The sequence below is a fragment of the Arachis hypogaea genome, chromosome 2 (genome assembly GCF_003086295.3).
Source record: "Arachis hypogaea cultivar Tifrunner chromosome 2, arahy.Tifrunner.gnm2.J5K5, whole genome shotgun sequence".
Lineage (NCBI taxonomy): Eukaryota > Viridiplantae > Streptophyta > Magnoliopsida > Fabales > Fabaceae > Arachis > Arachis hypogaea.
In genome coordinates, this window is record NC_092037.1 from 7,822,474 (window position 1) to 7,848,391 (window position 25,918).

A 25,918-nucleotide genomic window follows, 5' to 3' on the forward strand; every position below is an offset into this window, starting at 1 on the left:
AGTTACAAAATCACTGAAAAATGAGTGTTCTGCACACACAACAACTAACCCGAACCCTCTATTCTTCTTTTACGTTTGTTAATTGGTAATAACGAGGAGAAACTGTATAAGAACTTTTTCTTTTTCGAGTTTTTGATTGGCCAAAAGTGTTACAAATTACAATGAATACATTATGCATATTTATTTATATGCATATTTATAAAGGTTTCATTATTTTTTTGCTTGCTCATCTACAGAAGCTGAGGTACAAGGAGAAACCTCATTATGATCATCTTTCGATACATTCTTATTATCTTCATGATCCTGTTCCTCTTTTTTTTCTTGTGGTCCACGAAAGATGGATAGCATGCCATTGGTATCTATAGGATATAGTTCTGTGACTTCATCCATGCCCTCCTCATCATCATCATCTAGAGACACTACATCTTGCATACTCAGTTGATGGTACTCCACGATCTCCCTTAGAAAACGATTTTCACGACAGCATGTCTCATTCTCATTCGCCAACCGAGCTTTCTCCGCCAGCAGCGTCTCTAATTGAAGCCGAATCTGTCAAATAAACAGTTTAATATTAGATAGAATAATAAAAAATTTTAAAATTACATAGAATTTTAAATAGATTAAATTTTAATAAGAATAAAAAAATCTTTTTTAATTGTTTTATTTTTTAAAAATGGATAATGTATTTTTTTTAGGAATTTAAAATTAGTGAAGTTCGATCTCTGTAAAACAACTCAAAAAACAAACCTCCTTTTTTCTCTATAAATAGAATAATAGAATAAGATATTGATAGAATTCATACGATTCTTTTTTGTCCTACAATGCTTTTGTGAAATTTGCTTCATTTTTCATATTATATTTGTCATTTAGTTTAGTTTTAATTTCAATTTTTCATTTTTTATTTAAAAAGGGAGTCTTTATATCACACTACACAGGACCTTGTTTCAAAAAAAATACGCTATCTGAAGAGTTTACCTAGACTAACTAGTAAAAAGTTTATAATCGGAAGCGAATTTAAAAATCAATCATGCTCTCGTAAAAAATCTCAATATCGTATTCGTTTAGAAGAAAAATAAGAATTGGAATAATTAGGAATTTTTCTAAAAAAAATACGAAATTTTACTTTTGGCAACAATATGTTAAAAAGTAGTAGTCCCTTATAAAGTCAAATTAATAAATTCTAAGAAGGAATATTGGAAGTCAATTTATTTAATAATTTTTAATTATTATATTTATATAAATAGTCATTTTATTTATTTATTGATTGTTATTTATATAAAGATATTTTGATAGTTAAGATGTGAGAATGTATTCATATGAATAGTGATCTTACTTATTTATTTACTGAAAATATTATATATATATATATATATTATTTAATTAATTGTTAAATTAGTCAATATATATTTTGTATTAATTTTACTAAATATATACTAAAATCAATTATAAAAAATATAAAATATATATTAAAATATAAAAATATATATTAATAATAAATTAAACTACTCACGTATTTATATTCAAATATATAATAATTAATTTTAATGTATACATAATATTTATTTATTTTGTTTATTAATATATATTTTATATTTTAATATATATTTTATATTTATAATTAATTTAATAATTAATTTTTTTATATACATATAATATGGCTGCCTATTTATATATGAAGTTATATTTTTATTCATAATTTTTTTAGAATAGTGCTAAGACTAATATAATTTATTACTTTTGTCATATAATTAATTAATAATATTTAAAAGTATTAGACTATTAACTAAAATTATTAACCAATATAAACTAAAATTGCCGATGAATTTTAAACTTTTCTCATTTCTTTGATGTAATATAATGAACAAAAAGCAATGGAAGAAGATGATGTACCAAATCATCATCTGCACGGTTTTGTCCCTTCTCACGACCCTCACGGTCCCGAAGTAACTTGTTCTCTTCTTCTAGTTGAGCACACCTTGCTTTAGCAAAAGCCAAATCTGCTTTAACGGTTTTTAGCTCCCGTAGAAGTAGTTTTGCTTTAGCAGCAGTTGCCATTGCCACCTGTAACCCAATAAAAAAAACACAAGTTGTGCTTGTCATGTCATATTAGAAAGGTAGAAACTCACTATAGTTTAAAATCGTTAGATGATTCAATTAAATTATCATCTCTAACTATCAACTTCACATAAAAATAAACACAGGTGTTTCACCTGTTAGAAACAAAAACAAACAAATAAATAAGAGAAAAATACAATGTCCTCTTCTTCTATTTCTCTACCCTCTGCGTATGAAACATATATGCATTCTGCTCTGTTTTATATATGGATGCAGATTATAATTAATTACATGGTTGCCACCTTACGTCGCGGGATGCCTTGAGTTGAGTTTCATGGATAGCGGTGGGGTTGGATGTGGGGCCTCCTGATTGCTGAGGCCATGGATTCCACGTCCCAGTGTCTTTATTTGAGTCTTCGCGATCAGGAAAACTACCATTTACATTCGCCTTTATTAATTGACTTCTCAGCTCTCCTGTTTTCCCTTCCTGAACCAACCAATTCAAACAAAATACTGTATTAGTAGTACAATAATACTACACCACCAAGAGATTGTATCGTTTTAGACCATCAATTAGTTACATTAATATTTTACATTATAATAAAGATTAATAATTAAAATTACTAAATTATAAAGGCACAAAGGAGGCATCTAAATCTAGTCACCTGATAAGGTCGAGCAGCTGGAGCAAAGGTATTATTATTAAAAGATTGCAATCTTAGTTTATCGTTGTCGTCCAGAATATCCTTGCCTTTTTGAGCCACCACTCCCCAGAAACCAGACTTGGGGTCACCTCTCCCTAAAGCATCTCCGCTAATATCATATGACTGCACGCAAACTTCGTTTCGTTAAAGTATAAAATATGTACCATTTGAACTAATTTCACATCTAACTTTAGGCTAAATAAAAAAAATTAATTATTTTATTAATTTTTATAATTTTATTCAATTTTTATTTAGATTTTTATATTTTTTTAATTGAATCTTTATATTATCTCAAATTTTGTAATTAAGTTTATGTTATGACAAAAATATTGTAACAGAATATTTTATTAAACAAAATAAATATGTCTATTATTTGATTGAATATTTTTTATAGTTTAATAAAATATTCTGTTAATTTTAATATTTTTGTCAAAAAATCTGATAAATTATAGAGATCTAATTGAAAAGATAATAGTGCTACGGGGCTAACATATTTTGTGATTTATAGCCATTAATTAGCTATTATTAATACTTTTAATAGTATGAGATTATATTTAATGGTGTGAGATTACATACATTTTTTATGATTAAATATCGACTAAATTTTAATGAGAGTGCTGGCTTCTGAAACTTTCTTTGGAAAGAAAAAAAATATAGAGAATTAATTAAAATTTTAATAAAATTATATAAACCAACGCAATAATTAAATCATAGAAATAAATCGAGGAATGATGATGAGCGATCGTAACAAATAATAATAATAAAACCTTGGATCGGTGATGTTCAGGGGCGGCAAACGAAGATTTAGTGGAGGAAAAAGAGAGGGAGGATGGATCACGAAGAGAGGCTTTGATGGCCTGAGCAGCAGCGAGAGAGGATGTCGAAGATGTTGGAGTAAAGGAAAAGGAAGAGGACAAAGTTGCTGACGAACGAAGATGACGAGAAGCATCGTTCATGTTTGTAGTTGCAATTCCATTATTTTCCAGCGATGAATCCAATGGTTGTTGCTGCAAATGAAACTCTTCCTTGAAGGTGGAAGCCCTTGACAATCCTGCTTGCTTTCTTCTATACGCCATTATTTTTTATGTAAGAATGCTCAGACTCAGCCACGGCGCGTGATCACCACGGGAACAGCCACTGCATCTACCGTGATGACAAAATAATTATGTATTCAATTCGGATTGAATACAATACCATACCACTTTCATGTTTGAATTGCATACCAACTCTTTCGCCTATAATCATATTGCAACACACAAGTGGCTGGTGGATGCCACCTTCAACGCAGGACTCGTAGAATTTCATGGGAACCATCCTCCGCCTCTCTTTTATTTATTTATTTATTTATTTTTCTTTCACATTATTTAACCACTATTAATGGTCATCAATAATATATATAGATTAACATACAAAAATCAAATTTATAATGGTTTTTGTTGCGAGCAATACTACAAGAAGAGCACACAACTTATTATTTTTAGGCAATAGTTCATTAATAATGCTACGGCCCAGCCCAGCTGGCACTTAGGCCGATTCAGCCCACGGGTAACCCGATCTTTTCGGTCGAGCTCGTGCACTCGACTCGACCGGTCTACGATCTGGACACCTTCGTTACTAACTGTATCACAGCTGTGAAGAAGGAAGCTTCTAGGAAAGAGGCCTCCTCCTCTGAGGTCTGTCCTACTGATAGGATATTTAAGGGGAGGGTCCTACCCCTCCCCCACAATACATCACTCTACCCTCAGCTCTCACATCACTTATACACATTACTGACTTGAGCGTCGGAGTGTCATTGCAGGTGACGCTTTCCTCTCCACTTGAAGTGCTCGGAAGCTCGGCTGCTCCTTCGCCCACACCACCAGCTGAAGACAGGCGGGAACCCACCTCCCCATCTCGAGGCCTCTACGAACAGTCTAGTACCCGACTTACCGTACAAATAATATTTAAAAATATTAACAAAAAAATACTGTTAGACTACTGGACTAATAATATTAAATTATTAGCAAAAAATACTTAGCAATATAAATTAAAATACTAATTTTAAAATTTTTCTCTTTTAGTATAAGTAAATATTTGAGGATAACTCTGGAATGAAAGTTGGCAACGAGATTGATTAGAAACGATTGAGAGTTGTAATATTCTACAAATAGAGTTATTTGTTATTTGGAGATGATATCTTTTAGTTTGAGACTTGAAATAAAGAGATGTTATTTGTGAAACAATCGATGCATTTACTTTTGTTAATAATTCTCACGATAACTCTAATTTTGTTGATTTTTTTGGTGCTGAAAATTTGAGACATTATGTTTTGAAAATAGCGTGTTGACTTTGGATTAATTTTGAGAGATATAAATAAAGTGACACATATCATAGCAAAGATGATAATGAGAATTCATACTCACCAAATAAAATTTTTGTGTCTTAAAAGGAGGTTAAAAGTAACAATTAATAAAACAGTCCTACTTTTTAAGTAATTTTTTATTCTTTATTTTTTCTTTCTTATTTTTTTCTTTGTTACTTTTCAGTTACCATAAAAAAAATATTTGAGGAAATTAGTATTAGCTATTAAGAGAAGTTTTCTTTTATGATAATATATTAGGAGAGATTAATTGAAAAAAATCTAATATATATATCTATTTTTTATGTACCGATAATATAAAAAAATTTATATAAATATCTAATTAAATATTTTTATATTATTAAACATAATTAATTTTTAAATTTAATGTTTACAAAATTTTATAATCAAATGGATTTAGTTAATTATATAAAACTTTTATTTATATAGTGTCAACATATATACATACGCGCATGCGTGCACATATATATGTATATGGGTGACCAATATATATTGATATGTTTAATAAAGAGTAAATAGCCAAAATCGTTCTTGAAAGATACTCCGATCTCTATTTTGGTTCTCGAAAGATAAAGATAATCAAAATCGTCTTTGAAAGATACACGATTGATCACGTTAGTCCTTCCGTCAGTTAGATGATGACGTGTCACGTTAAGTGCCACGTGGCATATGATGACGTGGATGGCTAATGCCACGTGTCAAAAGATAATTGGTTGACATGTCAGATCAGTGACACCTGACATGCCACGTGGCATTTGACATGTAAAAAAGTTATTTATAATCAAAATAATCCTTGAAAGATACCTCGTAAGTCATTTTTATTCCTGAAATTTTAAAAATTAATCAAATTAGTCTTTATATAAGTTTTTTTTATTTTTTCTTGATAATATTAAATTTAAAATATTTTTTGATACTACTAATTTTAATAGAAATGTAATTGACAATTAAAAAAATTAGTAATTGTATCTTTTCTTCTTAAAAAATTTTTCAATAAAATTACTCTCTCCTTTAATTCTTCTCAAAATCTCTGTTATTCTTTTCTATTCTAAAACTTTTTTTTACATTATTATTACATTTTGCTGGAATATATATATACTCAAAAGTCAAAATATTAAAAGTCAAAATTCAAGAAGATTCACAAATTTTGCTTCAATTTCAAACTTTACAAAATATTGAAAATTTGTTGGTTAATTATTATTATTATTATTATTATTATTATTATTATTATTATTATTATTATTATTATTATTATATATGCTAAACGAATTGCTTCTTAAGCTATTACATGCAATGATCATAATAAATTTTTGTGTGTTTCATATGTTTGAGATAGATTATATAATTTTTCTTTTAATATCACTACCATTACATCCTATATGTAAGTAACACCGTAATGGAAAAAAAAATATGTAGTAAAAAAAATAGTGGTATAACTTTGTTTAGGTTAACATACATAAATTTTGATTTTAAATATATAACTTTGTTTAGATTAATAAATACATTCATTTCAATTTTGAGTATATATATATATTCCAGCAAAATGTAATAATAATGTAAAAAAAAAGATTTTAGAATAGAAAAGAATAAGAGAGATTTTGAGAAGAATTAAAGAAGAGAGATAATTTTATTGAAAAAATTTTTAAGAAGAAAAGATACAATTACTAATTTTTTTATTGTCAATTACATTTCTATTAAAATTAGTAGTATCAAAAAATATTTTAAATTTAATATTATTAAGAAAAAAACTTATATAAGGACTAATTTGATTAATTTTTAAAATTTCAAGGATGAAAATGACTTACGTATGAACTTTGAAGGACTATTTTGATTATAAATAACTTTTCTACATGTCAAGTGCCACGTGGCATGCCACGTGTCACTGACCTGACACGTGGCATGCCAGATGTCACTAATTTGACACGTCAACCAATCATCTTGTGACACGTGGCATTAGCCCTCCATGTCATCATCTAACTGACGGAAGGACTAATGTGACGAATCGTGTATCTTTCGGGGACGATTTCGATTAACTTTATTTTTCGAAGGGATGATTTTGATTAACTTTATCTTTCGAGGACCAAAATGGAGATCGGGGTATCTTTCAGGGACGATTTTGGATATTTACTCGTTTAATAAAAGGGTTAAGTATAATTTTAGTCCCTAAGATATAAGTTGAAAATTTTTTTCGTATTTAATCTTTTTTTGCATACAAAATTATCTTTAAGGTTCAACATAATTTTAAATTCGTTCTTTGGACCAAAATACCCTTCTTTTCTTCTTTTTCTTTTTCTTCTTCTTCATCATCAGAAGCAAAAACAGAAATAGAAAGCTAATGATACCTCTTCCTATTCTAGAAAATAGAAGCAGAAACAAACACTTCATCATACTCATAGTCTCCTTCATGGTCCTCATTGCTGTTATCATTGCCGCCATCCTAGGCACCGTCTTACACAGCCGTCGTTCCTTCTCCTCCTCTTCCTCTGGCCTCTCAAAGGAGACATCTTTGCAGAAACAAAAGCATAAATAACCGCTCATGGACATGCAATAAGATCAAAGAAATAGAATCCGAATCAGAAACACAATAACAATGAAATCATAATCAGAATCAGAAGTAGAAAAAATTAGAAGCAGAAGCAGAACGAATCAGAAACAGCACCCTAGAGAGGACCAGCGGCGAGGACCGAAAGCACTGGCAACAGTGGAGGACGCAAAGCAGTAGAGGTGCTTTATTGACGGCATTGGGTTCAACGGACGGCAGCGGTGGCAGTTGGCGCGATGATGGTGATGCATGAGCATCTTCTCTATCTTTTCCTAATGACTTTGCATTCAAATTGTTGAGTTTAATCAAGATTTAAATATCTTTAGCCACTATAGATGCTACCTTGAGTTGTGTGTAATTCTATTTATTTCAGGTAGCATTCAAATGGATTTGACGGAGTTTTGTAGCAGAAAAAGAAGAAAGCGAATGATGCTATCAACCCTGACTTCCTTGCACTCAAATAGAAATAACTTGAACTACAGAGGTCCAATTGACGTGATTCTAGCGGCATTGGAAAGCTAACTTTTAGGAATTTTCAACAATATATAATAGTGCATATTTCTTCTCTAGCAATCTCTGCCTTCTCCATGCTGAACTTGGCTCCTTCCAAGTTCAGCATGGACTTGAAAACTCCAAGAGAAATCACACTCATCTCTCCACGTTGAACTTGGGATTTGTGGATTCAAAGGAAAGCACAAGTAATACACTGTATCATCCATGGTGAACTTGATATTTACCAAGTTCAGCGTGGACATTAATGTATCAAGTGGTCCCCAATACGTCAAGAGGCTGCATGAGAAGCAATTAATAAATTTTGATTTAACTTTATTTCTTTTATAAATAGGAAAGATATTATTTAGTTTTAGGAAATATATTTTACATTTATTAGGATTAGAAAAATCTCTTCTCTTCTACCTCATTTCGCAATTTACAGTTTTTACGAATCCTAGTTTTCTCTCTGAACCATGAGCAACTAAATCTCCACTGTTAAGGTTAAGAGCTTTGTCTATTGTATTGATTGATACTATTACTTTTCTGTTTTAATTTATGTACTGGTTTATAATTCAAGAATTATTTTCATTCTTTATTTCATGAATCTGGGTGGAACGGAAGTATGACATTGGTTCTAATTGAGTTCTTGTATAACTTGGAAAAGCTCTTTACTTGAACAACAGTTTGAAAACATATTCTCCTAAATTTTAATTATCTGAATTTAACGGGATACGTGACATATAATCTTCTTATATTTGGGTAATTAGGATTTTTGTGGTATATAAACTAGAATTGAACTTCACCCTCTAATTGGAATTAAGTGACAAAGGAATTGGCGGTTGATGAATTTTAGAGGAGACTAAAAAGGTCTAAGCAATTAGGATTTAGTCATATATAGTTTGTCATGAATTAAATCTTGCATGATTAAAATAGTTAGTAAGAAAAGTCAATCCGAAAAATAGATATCTCTAAAGCCTTAACTGTTTTTCCATATATTATTCACAACTTGTTTACTGCTTGCTTTCTAATATTATGAACTCATTGTTAATGCTTTTGAACTCTCTGAACATCATTTTCTTTTTGTCTAACTAAGTAAATCAATTAATCATTGCTGCTTGGTCCATCAATTCTTGTGGGTCAACCCTCATTCACTTGAGGTGCTACTTGATACGACCTGGTGCACTTGCCGGTTAGTTTGTGGTTATAAATTCCGCACCAGGCGGCGACACTCCTCCTCTACCTTCAGCTAGCGCATCTCTCTCTCTCTCTCTCTCTCTCTCTCTCTCTCTCTCTCTCTCTCTCTCTCTCTCTCTCTCTCTCTCTCTCTCTCTCTCTCTCTCTCTCTCTCTCTCTCTCTCTCTCTCTCTCTCTCTCTCTCTCTCTCTCTCTCTCTCTCTCTCTCTCTCTCTCTCTCTCTCTCTCTCTCTCTCTCTCTCTGCACGGTCAGCGACAGTGACAGATCTAGCGATGATGGAGTAGCTCAGAACGGCGACGACGATGCGGCTCAACGGCGACAATGAGCCCAATATGACGATGGCGGCCTCCCTTCCCCCTCGCATGATTTCCTTCTCCTCATCTTCCCTCTTCCTTTCTTCTTCCCTCCCCTTGCGTGATCCCTTCCCCATTTAACCCGTTTTCTTTTTTTTTCTTTTATTTTTATAATTTTTTTAGTTAGTGGTAATTTAATAATAAAAATTAACATTTTGATAAAAATAATAATTTTAAAATTAAGTTAAATTTTAGAGATGATTTTGTATGCAAAAAAAAGGTGAAGACAAAAATTTTTTTTAACCTATATCTTAGAATCAAAATCGTACTTAATCCTTGATAAAATCAACATTCTTCAGCTTAGAATGTCATTACAATCTTTTTTATTATTTAAGATTTACTTATACAGTATTTAAAAATATTAGTTATACATATATAAAAAAATTAACGAATATAAAATAAAACAAACCCTAATTAACAAATATAAAAAAAGTAATTTTTAGCTATTTCAAATTGATTTTTTATTATCTTCTAGATATTATTGTATGTTTTGACTTAAGATTTTATGTATCATTTTGGCCTAATGGTTGTCTATATTATGTTATAAATTAGTAACTATTCAATACATTAATATTTTTATTCTTATTATTCGATATGAGATAGGTAAACAAATATTTTGTGATAAATGGCTCTTTGCCAAGTACAGATATAATCATATAAAGCAATAAACAAATTAAAGATTGACACATGTTTTTGAATTTTGAGAAATTAGTCGCTGAAATTTTTTCCTAGCGTTGAAATGTCTCCATACCCATTCTTATCATCGAAATATATCTTATTAGCCCAAAAAAAGAACAAGTTCAACTTCAGCTGAAAAAACTATAGAAGGATGAGCCTAATCACAAAAGAACATGTATACTATTGTTGTAACAAACCATAAGAAAGTGGTTTGGCGCGGCGCGGCAGACACATGCGTTGAACACTTTAATTTAGTGCTGAAAACTGCGATTGCAGAGAAAATGGCGTAGATCATAATGATGAGGATTGGTATTAAACGGAATAAGGCCTTGATTCTTCTTCCCTACTTGAGTAGGAGAAAGAAAGGGACCTGTTCTTGCATTGCCATTAGAATCTGATCGACATGCGTCTTCAAATGCTGCACTACGAACTTCACATTCAAGTATTTTTCTTTTCGCTATGTTTTTGGCCGTAGGTCCTAAATCTTTAGTGAACAGCATCAAGCTATCTTTATACCCAACATCTCGCTTATTAACCTACATAACAAAATAACACAAACAACCATGAATAATAAGCATTTATGAAAATATATTATTTACATGTTATAATAAAAAATTTTTATGAATAATAATCATCACTTCAAAGGAATCAGTAACAGAAATAAAAAAGTATAGATAACAAACAATATTTTTGAACAATGTGTAAACAATGTAAATTAATAGGGTTAAAAGAGTAAATTTAATTAATAACATTAAATTAGGGTATAGTGTATTTTTATTTAATTGGTAGTTGTTCATGTTGTTCAAAATAGTCATTGTTTACCTAGCACTCTCCAACAGAAATTTGTGACACATAGAATTAAGTAATTAACTTAGCTTATCCTGTAATTATGTCACATAATATTTAATGTGATAAGTCATCATTTAACTTATAAAAAAAATCAATTTAATTTATGGATATATTTTTCAGAAAATAATATAATTACTAAAATCTTTTAAAAATTAATTTAAAAAATATATTATTTTTTTATGAATGAATTTAAATATTAACTCAAATAAAATTCTTCCAATAAAAAATGCATGGCATAAAAGGCAAAACTCACACGCTCAAGTTGGTTCAATTTACCATAAACGGTGGTAAATATTGACTCATCCTTAGTAAAAGACAAAGGCTTATAAGTACAACGCTTGTCATCCACCAAAGTTTTATATCCATTGCCCTCTTTAGAGCCTCCTGCATACAAATATATATATATATATGGCTACTTATATAAACATCTCTTCGTGTCAAAATAATAACTAAAAATTATTAAATTCAATTTCGTTAAGTAATTATTAAAAATCTAGTTAATAACAAGCCGATAAGTATTTTTGAAATACAAAATTAATAATTATTAATTTTAATTGTTTAAAGTTCGCTGGTTAAAAATTATTTACATATACTTTTTCTTATATATATATATATATATATATATATAGGTGCTGTCTGTGCTGACTAGTTAGGTTTGGTGACTAGCGTGGCTATCCCAAGTTAGCCTGTAATCAAGTGACACGTACTGGGTTGAATAAAAATGTTGACTGCACGAGTCCAAACTTAGGGAGTGGTAACTATGCTAATGACATGGTAATTATAAGCTGTTTCACTCTTTTTTTTTTTGTGAAATTTGGGCCCATACAGATATCACAGAAAACCAACTATCATAAAAAACAAGCCAATTAATATTATGAACAAAAACTAATTTCCTAAATTCAATGACACTAGCACACACTGAACTTTAATCTCTCCAAGCCAAGACTTAAAAAAACAGTTCAACTAGTTATCTAAAAAAAATGATCTTTTATTCATCATTTTATTATAATATTAAAAAATATTAAAATAAATTCATCCAATAAATTTAGTATTTTTTTAAAATTGAATGCATATTTAAAATACAAACCAAAATTTAAATTTTAAACTTTAAAATTTATGTTTTATTTTTAATATTTTTAATTAATAATAAATTATAATTTAAATACAAATTATAAAATCAAATTAAATAAAATTTGAAATTTTAATTTTAAAATTAATAAAGACTTTAAAATGAAAAAATACTAGTGCTCAAATAAATAATAAAAATTTCAACTAATACTATGATAAAAATATGTTAAATATATTTTTATTGAATAAGATCTATAAAATTTAACTTAATTATTTATTTTAATAATTTAAAAAATATTAATATTCAAATAAGTAACGAAAAAATCTAACTAATAATAAAAAAAGAAATATTAGATGCATTTTTATTGAATAAGATATAAAAAAAATAATTTTATTTTTAATTTTTAAATTTAAATTTTAGATTTATGATTTTGGATGTGTTTTAAAAATATTTTATATATAATTTAATAATTTTAGATGTGTTATAATTGAAAAAAAATTTATTAACATACATTTTAATAATTCAAAAAATATTAATGTTCAAATAAGCAATAAAAAAATCCAACTATAATAAAAAATAAGAAATATTAGATGTGTTTTTATCGAATAGGATATAAAAAAATTAATTTTATTTTTAACATTTGAATTTAAATTTTTTATTTATGATTTTGGATGTGTTTCAAAAATATTTTGTATATAACTTAATAATTTTATATGTGTTATAATTAAAAAAAAAAAACAAATTTTATGAATATAAATTTTAATTTTAAAAGCGTTAACATTTAAATATATAAATAATAAAAAAATCCAACTAATAATAAAAAAAATAAAAAATATTAGATGAATTTTTATCGAATAAGATTTTTAAAAAATAAAAAACGTATAAAAAATAAAAAATAATAAAATATCTATTTTACGAAATGGGTAAAAAATAAAAAAAATTAATATTTAAAATTTAAATTAATTTTAATTATTAATATATTTATTTACAGAATAAAAATATATTTTAATTAAATAATATTATTTAAATTAAAAAACTGATTAAAATCTAAAAATTAAAAAACAACAAGCATCTTCCAAAAGAAAAAAAAAAGAAAAAAAAGCCACGACTTGAAACCAACTGCGGTAAAAAAAACACAAGTTACTGCTTACTATGTTAATCAAACGTTAATGGTACACTCTCACAATTCAGGTGTTATCATCCTATTGCTTGGTCAGCACATAGCCATTTGTAGCCACCACTAGTATAGCCACCAGAGACACAACCGTGTATATATATATATATATATATATATATATATATATATATATATATATATATATATATATATATATAGAGGATCTTATTCTCTCGTCTTGCCTACTTATAGGAACCTCAAGATTATTATCTCTACCTTCACCATGCATAGACATAACAACTTTTGGTGTGTGTTGAATTGAGATTATGGATTTCATGTCTGCAGTTGTTGTTGAATCCCTAAAACCTCCTTGGTTTCTCCGACCAACAACTTTTCGCTTCGTTTCTGAGAACTCCAATTCAAACTTGTCTGGGCTACTTTTTAATACATCAAACACTTTCCTGGCTAGTTCTTTTATAGCACGAGCCTGCAGAATTATGAAAAGGGCTTTTAAGTTTTAACTAATTAAATCATCTCATCAAAATTGGCCCACTATATATTATTACATACCTGTCTGAAATATATGGTACCAGAAGAATTAAAATGCATTGCATTGTTGAATATTAAAAATACATCGTGCTGCGGCATAATGGTCCAAACACAATAATTGATAGCGTGTTAGATTAACCGAAAAAAGATTATCACATTCACATTAAGTATATATTATATATAATTAATTAAACCTCAAATTGTTCTAGACTCTTATACATCCCTTCATGTAGTTTAGCCCTCATTGTGCCAAAATCCATAGGCTCTTCAATTATAGTGTAATAGTCCTCAACCTTGCCACAAATTACATTAAGGTAACTTAATTAGCCATCTAAATCCCTTATTAGTGTGTGTGTGTATTATAGTACCTCATACATACCTCATTTGGATCAACCGGTTCAGCAAATATATCATAGTTGTCTTTCCTGTATATATATTGTTAAAGATATTAAATAAGTAAAGAGGAAAACTGTATTTAAATTTTATATATAAATATATACACCAATCAAACACCTTTGTAAAGTGTCAAGGACAAGTTCAAGTATTCGTTTCTCTGGAACATAAACAGAAGATGTCACCTTAATTTGTTGATCTGATACATACACACACACATAATGATAAGATTAGTAAGTTTCATTATTATAAGAATTTATTTCTGCAAATCTATTTATTTATTTGGCTATAATATATAAAAGTTGATACAAAGATTATATATAGCACATGAGGTATTGACATGTCACAACTCTATAGCATTGTCAAATATCTGATTTCAGATCATCAATATTCATGTAGGTGGCCTCTTTTTTCATTGCTTTCATATGCTTGTAAATAATTTTCTTTTTATATTGGGATCATTAATTTATCCCCTAATTTATGTCTTCATAAACAGTTATATACTTATGTGTCCACCAGGATAACAAAATTCAGCGTCACCATGACACCATAGATCATTATGTTATTCATCATCTACTATGTATAAAGAAAATTAGAGAGAAGTTTAGTGTATAAATTATTTTTAAGTGAATTAAAGTATTTATTATATGGATAAAATATTATTTTTGTCCCAAATATTTATATTAAGTCTTAATTTAGTTTTCAATATTTTAAACGTCCTATTTTATTTCCAAAACATTTCAAACATTCTATTTCGAACATTTTAAATGTTTTGATGAATAATTGCTAAGATTTATGTTGTTTTTTTTTTACGAAAAAGAGATCAAGAAGGAAAAATGTTAAAAAGATTTTGATTATATTTTTCCAACATACAAGAAGACATGACTTAACAATTATATTGTTAATATCTATGTCACTCGTTCTGTTAACTATTTATGTCAAATTTAATGGTAGAATAATATTGAATCTGTTTAAAAAATTTTAAGACCGAAATAGAACGTTTGAAATATTAAGGATCAAATTAAAATTTAATCCAAATATTAAAGATCAAAATACTACTTTACCCTTATTATATTAACTAGTCTTATATTTAATAATCAAATTATACATATTTAATGATAACATGTTAATAAATAATATACAATAAAATAAATAACATAAATATTATTTATACATCAAAATTAATTATTAAAATCAGTTATTATATATTTATATATATATATATATTATTTAATTTATTTTTAATATATATTTTATATTCATAGCTGATTTTGAAGTACACATATCAAGTTGAATAAAGAATGAAAATGACATAGACAAAACATTACCACTTTTCTTTTTGACATGTTGATGGTCGTGAGAATGTTCCTCAACCTGCAGGTACAATAAATTTTGTTTAAATCGTTTCTCAACTAGTAATTAAGCATTGCATGTTTCTGAGAAGGAAGGAAAAATCGAAATGCAAGGAAGACCTGTTCTGAGGCCATGAACTCTTGAAGTTTTCTCTTGTTTGTGGTTCGGTTGTTCTGAACACCATGGGATTTGGCCCCTGACGGCCTCATCAATTCAGATATTCGAGGACTTCTTCTTTTCCCCTCCTTTGCTGTTGCTTTTCTCAACCTTGTCATTGTTCCACGCCTTGCAAAGAGGGAGCTTCCTTGGAACCTTTATTTAAACCCAAAGAATGTTTAATTTACTGCATTTGGGTGATATCAAAATCATGCCTAACTAGTATTTCTTTTAGTTTCAATAATGTTGGGGATATCTCAATTAATATATATGATAGTGACAATGATCTTGTAGTAATTTTTGTGGGGCACTTGGTCTAGGATTATATTATTCAGTGTTGTGATCCTCAAATACAGCACGAACAAGTTTGGTATTTCCAGTGTTAAACAGCATCATCAGGGAATGAAACTATGAAAGAATCTATATGTACCATTAGGGGACGATCACAGTGAGATTTAGATCATTTTGAAATATAAATAACCACATTTAATCGGTATAATTTGTTGCCATTTGAATTGAATATATTGATTTGCTTTATCTTTAATTTACACGCTTTTATGACACTAAGGAAGTTGCCTGTTAGATATTTTGATATTTCTGTTAGAGCATTTTCTATGTGATCAAGAGTTAATATTTATATTGGTTCTCAAAATTATATTTGTGTTGTTAATTGAGTCTCTAAAATTTTGATTTATTCGGTTTGATTTTTCAATTTAGCATTTGTAATTTATGTTAGCCTCTAATTTTATTTTTGTCACATAACCGTTTACAGTAGTATGCCGAGATTAAATGATGATAACTCTGTTAGATTTTTTAATGGCTATATCAAGTGGCAATTGAAAGGTTTTTTTATCTCTATTTGCGAAATATGTAGAGTTTGTTTGGAAACCTATGAATTAGAATTCACTCAAGAATGAGAATTTTTTTCTTGTTTTAGAACAAATAAAAAGAAATGATTTCAATTCCTTTGAGAATTCAAATTCTCACTTATCCTTCGTTTACAAATCAAATCAAAAGGGTTCTGATTTTGAAATCAATTCTCACACTAAACAAGCTCAATAAGTTAAATGTAAAAAATATCTCTATTTATAATTGATTATTTCAATTTTGCCTAACACCTATTTAATTCTCTTTCGTCTCTTTATTAAGGATAAAATTGTAAAAGAAGAAAATTTAACTCATAAGAATTTTTTTTTGAACAAACGAGCTCAACACAATAAAGTGGAGCAACAGAAGCAAAAGGCTCAAACTATAAAGTAATAAAACAACCTGAACACAATCTTTATTGTTATCTTTGGATTCCACTCTCAATAACTGGTCAAAGATTTGTGAAACACCTGTTGTACATTGGCTTCCTTGTTATTAAATATCCGTCCATTCTTCTCAAGCCATACATTCCATATAACTGAAAAAAAATCCTATGTGCCATTTGTTGCACTCCTCCCTCCTGCTAATGATACCTGTGCAACTCTCAAAGTGTTCTTTCAGTGACTCCGGGACAGACCACAACCTCCCAAGTTCAGAGATCCATTCACACCACACCTGCCAGGTAAACTCACAACCAAGAAATAAGTGGTGAATATGTTCAATATCTTTTTTACATAAAACGCACAAGTTATCACCGTGGCTAATAATACTCAATCTATGCAATCTTTCTTTTGTATTTACCCTTTCTATCAAAGCAAACCAGATAAATAACTCCACTCATGGCGGAACTAAACCTTTCCATATGGTTCTGGTAAAACTGTAGCTGGTGATTTCCTCTGGTAGCGTTTCTGACTGCACCACCTGCACAAAAGAGTTAGTTGAAAAATGCCTTCCTTGTCAATCTTTCATACAACTCTATCTTACGTATCACGTGGCATCTTTACCGGCCTTAAAGACTCGAGCAATTGATACACTAATTCCAACTTCCATTGGTATAGTTCTTGCCGCCGTTGGAAGTTCCAAATCCACTCTAACCCATCTCAAAATCCACAATCCCCTATAACAGATCCTGTTTGGTTTGAAATAGAGAAGAGTCTCAGAAAACTCAGCTTAAGCGGACCACTTTATAGCCAAACATCTTCCCAAAATCGAGTTCTCCTTCCATCACCCACCTCCATGGACAACCCAGCAATCACCTTATCTCTCACAATATGGTCCTTGAACTGCAACTGACATATATCCTTCCATGGACCTCCTCTACAAGGCAATGCTTGAGCTGACAGCATCACATTGGGGTTCAAGTTGTGATAAGAGCATACAACCTTCTTTCATAAAGGACACTCCTCTTTTAAGAAACGCCACCACCACTTGAAAAGGAGAGCTGTGTTCCTTATTACGGCATCACCCACCCCCAACCCATCCAACTTTTTAGGAGTTTGAACCACTGCCCACTTGACAAGTGTCATACCATGTCTACCTTCCTCCCTACTCCATAGGAATTTTCTCTACAATGAAATCAACGTTTCTGCCACTGTCTTCAGCATCTTATATAGACTCAAATAGTACACCGGCAGACTATTCAACACAAACTTTATCAGAACTAACTTGCCCGCTTTGTTAAGGATTTTTGCCTTTCACAGCCTAAGCTTCTCTTCTACCTTATCAATTACCGGTTTCCAAGTGTTGACCCGCCTTGGGTTAGCTCCTAAAGAAATTTCCAGGTATCTCATTGGAAGGTTTGCCTCCTTACATTCCAATAAATTACACATATTGTGAGTCCACGGCTGTTCACAGTTGATTGGGATTGGATTTATCTAAGTTTATGCTTAACCCCGACATCATCTCAAAGCACCTCAGCAATCTGGTATAATTTTTTATAGTCTCCTCCTTTGGTGGGCAGAACAATATAGTGTCTTCATCTGCAAACTAAAAATGTGACAACTCTATATTATCCTTGCCAACTAGCAAAGACGAAATACGTTTGTTTCTGACTACCTCTCCTATTATTCCGTGCAGAACATCAACAACCAGAACAAACAAAAATGGACACAGTGAATCACTCATATAAGAATTATTCCAAATTAAAGAATTGAATTCTTTTCTATTAATACGTTAAAACCCTAATTCTAATTTCGCTTAAGGGTTTTAAAGATTTTTTAAGAACCAAATTGATGTTAAAAGTTTCAATTTGCCACATCAGATCGTCGTTAGGAAGTTCAGTGTAATAGTCATCAGTCATCTTAGTACGACATTAATGATTCTGTGATAGAAACAGGATTAGGGACTAATGTGAGTCATGGATACCAAATTAAAAAAATAAATTGAATAAATTGAAATTTTAAAGATCAAATTGAAATGTAAGTAAAACTTCAAAGACCAATTTAAATATTAACTTTGTGAATAACTTTAGTTGTGATCTCACCAATTATAAAATATCATTAAAATATTATACTATTAAAACTAATAATTGATCATGATTATTATGATAAAAAATGCTACACTCTTTAGTAGTTAAACAAATTTTAATTTTGTATTTATTATATTTATATCAATGACTCATTTAAAATCTATAATTTAAGATTTAAGATTTTGAATTTAAAAAATGTTGCACTCCTTATTTTCTCCCACATGCATTAGCATTTTTTTTTGTTCACTCTAGTAACAAAATAGAAGTGAGACTTATCAAGTTTTATGAAAGTGTCAGAGGTAAAACAATTTCAATTGCATCCATTAAAATTGTTTTTATATTTCGTCTCTCTTTCACAATTAATGGATTCAGTTAGGTTTATCCTTCAACATTCTTCTAACTACTTTTTTTTTTCATAAGTTATAAATTTCCATGCCCAAAAACATAAATAATATTACCAAACCTATTTAGGGTACAAATTTAAGGGTACAAGTACTATTGCAGATGGGACTTTTTTTTTTTCAGAATAATTGCTTCCACTTAAATTGTGTGAAGTTTTGTAGAGAAGAAAACTAAAGGATCACTATGTTTGCGAGATGAGATTATGAAGGGCAAGAAAGGAAGAATTAGAAGTTCCCAATAGTAATTATAAATTCATTTTACTCTTCAAACATTTTACTTTCTTTCTTGTTTTTTTCTCTTTTCCTTTTAATCTAAATTCACAATCAGCTTCTAAGTAAACAAGGGGATATATACAACTTTCTGCAGAGTTCAAAATAGCTTTTGCTTTGTCCGTTTTCTCCATTGTTGTTGTGTTACCCAAAAATAAAGAAGATTGCAGCTATTGCTACGGGGTCTTTGCTGTCAATGGTTTGAGAATCTGAAAGGAACAGAGTAAGGTTTCATCCACACACATAAGTGCTCCTGCATTGTTGAACTCTCCACAATAGTTTGGTGCTGAAAATATGGTCACTAGCTGCCTATCTGCGAAGAATTGGTACCCATCTTCCACAACCTGCAAAAAGAAAGTTGTGTCTGTTAAAAATGGAAGAGATAACAATAGAGAAAAGATTTGTATATATTCAAATTGTGTACAATGATAGAATATAAAAAAATATTTATAAGTGTTAAAAAAATTGAAATAATAAAAATATAATATTTTATAATAAATATTCAAATATATTAAATAATTCTAATCAATATTAATTGATTCTAATATATTTCAAGAGAGTCCATGTTAATGATTGTATTATGAAACCATCTCTTTTACAAATTTAAGTTGGTAGAGGCACAAAAATAGTTCCATATTTATCAAGAAATCTCTTCTTAAAATTTAAGTAGAGAAGAGAAATCACTTCGAATTCAAAACTTTTAGATAAGATGGAAAGACTATATCATTTGAGTTATAGTTCGTTGGCAGAGAAACTATTGTAAATTTGTGATATAAATAGTTATATATTTAATACATTATTTTTGTACCATTTTTTTAGTACAACTCTTTTAGTAGAACTATGTATGTGTTTTTTTTTTTGGTCTTTATGATCTAACGTTACAATTTTTAGTCATAGTACTCGACATTTTAAAAATTTAAACTATTATATAAAGGTGACGTCTATAATATTTATAATTATGGTGGCTATCAAATTATGTTACAAGTGTTGTTAAAATTATAGTGATATTTTTTTATATTTTAAAATATATTTTTTTAATTTTTAAATTAAAAAATTAGAAAAAGTATAGATAAATAATAAAAATAATAAATAATATGAACAATAAATATATCGGATATTCAATTCACTAGTTCACTAGATATGCAGATAGTTACCTAATATTAAGATTTAGGTAGATAATTTAGGGGGTGTAATGTGTTTTTACTTTATTGGACCAATTTTATAATTCATTGTTCACATTGTTCACAAAAATCATTATTTACCTAACAAAATCCTAAAAAATATTATTAAGTAATAAGAAAATATTACTTTAATGTTAACAGAAAAATGCTAAAAAGTTAGTAAAATTTATTATTTTTAGTAAATAATTCGTTAATAATATTTAAAAATTAAATTAATAACTAAAACTACTCCTAAAAGGTAATAAATTTTTCGCTTGCCTTTAACTTTTCTCTTTTAAGACTATGTACCTTGAAGAAAGGCATAGATAAAGTGCAAAAAAGTTTAGGAGAAGAGTAAGAGATGGAACCTGGTGAGCTCGACAAATAAGATCGAGATCATGTTTCTTCAAGAACTCAGCAACCTTATCAGGTCCAAAGGTGTATGAAACACCTCTATCATTCTCTCCCCACCCTATGATTTGCCTATCAGGATCTGCCCAAAGAAGATCACACAAGAGCCCTTGATCTGGCACATCCACTGGCCTTTCAATGGCTTTGATTTGATCCAAGTTCTCAATCTCAGGAGATATCCCTCCATGCATGCACAGGATCTTCTCATCAATCACTGCAGCCACTGGCAAACAGTTGAAGCAATCTGTAAACACCTTCCATAAACGAACACTGAATCTCCGCTTGCACTCGTCGTAGAATCCGTATATTCTGTTGATTGAGGCGCATTCATGGTTTCCACGCAGAAGGAAAAAGTTTTCAGGGTATTTGATTTTGTACGCTAGAAGGAGGCATATTGTTTCTATGCTCTGTTTTCCTCTGTCCACGTAGTCTCCAAGGAACAGGTAGTTTGATTGCGGCGGAAAACCGCCGTATTCAAACAGCCGCAATAGGTCTGGGTATTGCCCGTGTATGTCGCCTACCATATCATCATATTATTAGGTATTAGCTCAAAACATTCATCAAATTTCATAAAATCTATCTCCAATATAAATTGTAAGAGAAAGTTTAAAGACCAATACTTTTACTAAAATTTGACTAATATTTAACTAGTAAAAGAAAAATGGGTAATTCTATCTTATTAAATATAATTTTATACTATTAAAAATATTAATAATGACTAATTAATAGTTATAAATCACAAAATCTACTGACCTCTTAACACTCCTCTAAACTATATTATCAATCTTCTTAGTATTTTGGTTATTTTTAATGTAGTGAAAAATATTTAACAGTAAATTTTTTCTTATGAATAATATCTAAAGAGTAATATATAGGTTAATTTTTTTGGATATTGGATAAAAATTGGTGTAATCTTTTAATATTGGAAATTATGGTGTTTTACAAAATTATGGGGGCTATAGAATTCGCAGAGTGCGAATTGTCGGATTAATGTTTTTTTAATTTATAAAGACAATACACAGATTGCGTATTGTATTATTTTAATATTAAATTACAATATACAGTCTGCGTATTGTCGTATTGTGCTTGCATAGAGCAGCGCCTCCATAACACTGTAAAACTCTATTTTTTACAACATTAACTAAAACTCTCTCCACTCTTCCATATTAAAATAAAAAATTCCTAATATATAAGCTCGCAGAATTTATTTATTTTTTTCCCGGTAATTAATCAGTAATTTTTAAAAATATTGACTAAAAATATATTGTAGTGTTGTAGAACTATTAAACTAAAGATATTGAATTGTTGATAAAAAATACTAGCCAATATAAATTAAAATTATTGGTCCTCTAGCTTTTTCATATCTAAATTAGTATAAAAAAGTTTGATCGGATAATTTAATTTTATAAACTTTTAATTATTAAATTAGTTTTTAATATTTTATTTTGCTAGACAAATTATTTTTTATATTAAATTTTCGTAAAAGATTAGACAAAATAATCCGCATTAGTATTTGATAAAAAAAACATATTTGTTCTTAAAAATTTTTAAAATTTTCATATAAATACTTTTATATAGACAAATAATCTAATATAAAGACTAATTTATCTAATAAAATAAATTCTTGTGACTAATTTTGGTGATTAAATTTGTCAAAGACTAAAGAATCTGATTAAAAATTCTTTGGAATATTATTATTTTTTTATACAACAATCAGTTACATTTTTCTTTTCTCTTTAAATTTTGTTTCCCTCCTCTTAACCTTTAATAATCTATGATTGTGGATCAAAGAAAAGTTAGTTTCTAGCCAAACCGATCTAATATATATATAATACTGTGTCATACCCTGTTTTGATCGGTTCAATATGGATTAAGAATTCATTCTATTTCCACATGCAATGCAAACATAATTTCAATGATTCATGGATATTAAGAAGAAGAAAAGAGAGTATTAATTGAAATTAAAAAAAAAAGGATGGAATATAAGATAATATAATACCACAAACATTGATGGGAGCTTCCAACTCGAGGAGGTTGGGTTGGCTAAGAAGGATTTCTTTTGCGGTGATACAAATGTTGCGAATTTCTGACTCTACAAGATGAATCCGTTTGCCAACATTCTTCTTTGCTTCCAAAAGCCTTTCTATCAAACCATCCAATCCATCCATTCCCCGATTCCTCTCTGACCTTTCTTTTTTCTATACAATAAACTAATTTATTGATCTTCTCCTATTGGTATGAATCGGATCACAGAATGCAAAATAAGCAAAGAGGATCAGAAAGAAATGGTTGCTATTTTATGTGATATACAAGAAACAAATATTCCAAAAAAATAGCAGATTTGTTGATATATTTGGGATATATTAAAGCAATGTTTTACTCTCTCTTCCTCTCTTTTTCTATATATGGCTAGAAAAGAAAGCGGAGGATCTAAAGTTGCCAACTAATGGCAAGGAGAAAAAGTGCATACTGTTTTCTTAACCGAACCAAATTTAGAAAAGAGGAAGAATCTCATTTAGTAGGAAGATAAGACCCATTTCATTTTGGATTAATCTCTACGTACATGTGTTTTGCGCTTACAAGCTTTACAAACTTGAAGAGAATGAAACCCATTAAACGCACTGCTTATGTTACATGCCTCTTTAACAGACTTTTAAATCAATTCAAATTAATTAACGCACAAATATATAACTTCCATTTTTCAAAAGATTTCGTTTCTTTTTTCGAGTTTTTTGCCAAATTTGTTGAATCTCCTTCGTGTGTTTTCTCTTTGCCTTTTCATTCGTTGTTTTATCTGCATTTATCACTGGTTTCTTCTTCGTCGTTTACGGGCGTTTTCTCTCTCTATATTCTTGCTTCGTTTTTTTTATTTTCATAGTTTATGAAATCAAACTTTGAAATCGTTTTGAAGATAATGGAATTTCAGAATTACACCCAAAGGATTTAAGAAATATACCCAAAACATGGGGGAGACAATATATTTCTTCTTGAATCTTTTAATGTTTTGCTGGTTAAGCATGAGGCACATGGCAGAGACAATCTAGAAAAAAAATCTAGAAGAACAGTAAAACAGTATCTTGAATAATGTTTCTTCGCTTTTTCTAGTGATTTTTTATAGAGATTTGTATCTTTTCTTCCTGATTTCTTCTACTCTTCGCGAGGAGTTGGAACGTTTCTGCAGAATCGTAGTTTGTTTCGAATGTCGCTTGAATCTTGACGGTTTGCGTTTTGATTGAGGAAGAAGAGGAAGAGTGCGGCATAATGAACATGTTGTGGAAGGATGATTAAGGCGCATGCGTTGGACGCTCGATTCTAAAAGAGTGGTGCGCGTATTTTTTTCTTAGACTTGGGCCAACTTATATAGCTTATAAGCCAAAAGTAGGTGTGGAAGTGAGTCAAGCCAGCTCATAAGCTAGCTCGAGCTCGACTCGTTAATAGCTCGATAAGTTAAGCTCGTGAGCTAGTGAGCCAAGCTTGAGCTTGGAATTGAGCTCATAAATTAAATGAGCCAAGCTTGAACTTGGATAAGCTCAACTCATTAGCTCGTGAGCTGACTCAATTATATATATATAATTATTAATACATATATCCTATATGCATTTAGTCTATATTTTTAATATTATATATATACATATGAAATAGTACTATATAATTATATATTAATGATCTTAATTATTTAAAATTTCATATTTATTTTTTACATATAATTTTGATGTAGGACATAAATAAAAAATTTATAATTTATTGATAGATAACAATATATAAAATTGATCTTTTTAAATATTTTTTAAAATATATAAGTTATAATTTATTGATATAGAATTATAGATTATGTATTTATGTTTCTATTATTTGAGCCAGCTCGTGAGCTCGAGCCAGCTCGTGAGCTTTCGGTGAGCCGAGCTTGAGCTTAAGAAATAGGCTTGATTGTTAATGAGGTGAACCGTGAGCCAAGCTCAATTTTTGTGAGCCGAGCTTGAGCTTGGTCTAACTCGACTCAACTCGGCTCACTTTCAGCCCTAGCCAAAAGACTTGTATGTGTAGCAGGCCTGTTTCATTTCGAAGTATTTTAGTTTTGTTTATTTTGAGAAGTGTTGCATATTTATTTCTTTGTTTTGTTTCTCTTTATAATAAATATTTTTTATAAAATATACTTTTACAAGAGAGTTAATATTTAATTTCGTCATAAAATTTAAGGTCAGATTCAAATTAACTCATCAAGTTTTAATTAACTTTAATTGAACTTTTCTAAATTTATAATTGTAATTCATATTAGTTCCGGAGGTCATTATTATCTATTAATAATGTGCTGATTTGACACGTTAATAATTATAAATTTAAAGATTTAATTTGGTCAATTAAAATTTTAGAGATTAATTTAAATCTCACTTTAAATTTTAAATACCAAATTAAATATTAATTAATGTATAGACAAAAACATAGGTTTATATTCTAAAATTAAGGACTTTCATAATTTAATT

At 29.1% G+C, this 25,918-nt stretch overlaps 2 protein-coding genes across 2 annotated transcripts; both read right to left on the reverse strand.

The window, feature by feature from the left end:
* Positions 1-103: 103 nt before the first annotated feature.
* On the reverse strand, positions 104-4,114 carry LOC112735804 (uncharacterized). The gene is made up of 5 exons (XM_025785296.3): positions 3,527-4,114; positions 2,721-2,882; positions 2,363-2,542; positions 1,891-2,061; positions 104-549 (listed from the first exon to the last, which is right to left on the reverse strand). Exons 1-5 carry the CDS (start codon positions 3,833-3,835, stop codon positions 211-213), a joined length of 1,161 nt encoding a protein of 386 aa, XP_025641081.1. The 5' UTR covers positions 3,836-4,114; the 3' UTR covers positions 104-210.
* A 15,705-nt stretch (positions 4,115-19,819) lies between these two features.
* Positions 19,820-23,905, reverse strand: LOC112735816 (serine/threonine-protein phosphatase PP1 isozyme 1-like). The gene is made up of 3 exons (XM_025785303.3): positions 23,437-23,905; positions 21,395-21,954; positions 19,820-20,210 (listed from the first exon to the last, which is right to left on the reverse strand). The coding sequence occupies exons 1-3, from the start codon at positions 23,603-23,605 to the stop codon at positions 20,043-20,045; spliced, it is 897 nt and encodes a 298-aa protein (XP_025641088.1). The 5' UTR covers positions 23,606-23,905; the 3' UTR covers positions 19,820-20,042.
* Positions 23,906-25,918: the final 2,013 nt, after the last annotated feature.

Coding starts and splice junctions, on each gene's coding strand:
- LOC112735804 (XM_025785296.3), bottom strand. CDS start 3,835: ATGGCGTATAGAAGAAAGCAAGCAGGATTGTCAAGGGCTTCCACCTTC. Junction 2,883..3,526: donor CTGAACATCACCGATCCAAG/GTTTTATTATTA, acceptor GTTTGCGTGCAG/TCATATGATATTAGCGGAGA. Junction 2,062..2,362: donor AACTCAAGGCATCCCGCGAC/GTAAGGTGGCAA, acceptor ATTGGGTTACAG/GTGGCAATGGCAACTGCTGC.
- LOC112735816 (XM_025785303.3), bottom strand. CDS start 23,605: ATGGATGGATTGGATGGTTTGATAGAAAGGCTTTTGGAAGCAAAGAAG. Junction 21,955..23,436: donor AGCTCCCATCAATGTTTGTG/GTATTATATTAT, acceptor ATGATATGGTAG/GCGACATACACGGGCAATAC. Junction 20,211..21,394: donor TTATTTGTCGAGCTCACCAG/GTTCCATCTCTT, acceptor TTCTTTTTGCAG/GTTGTGGAAGATGGGTACCA.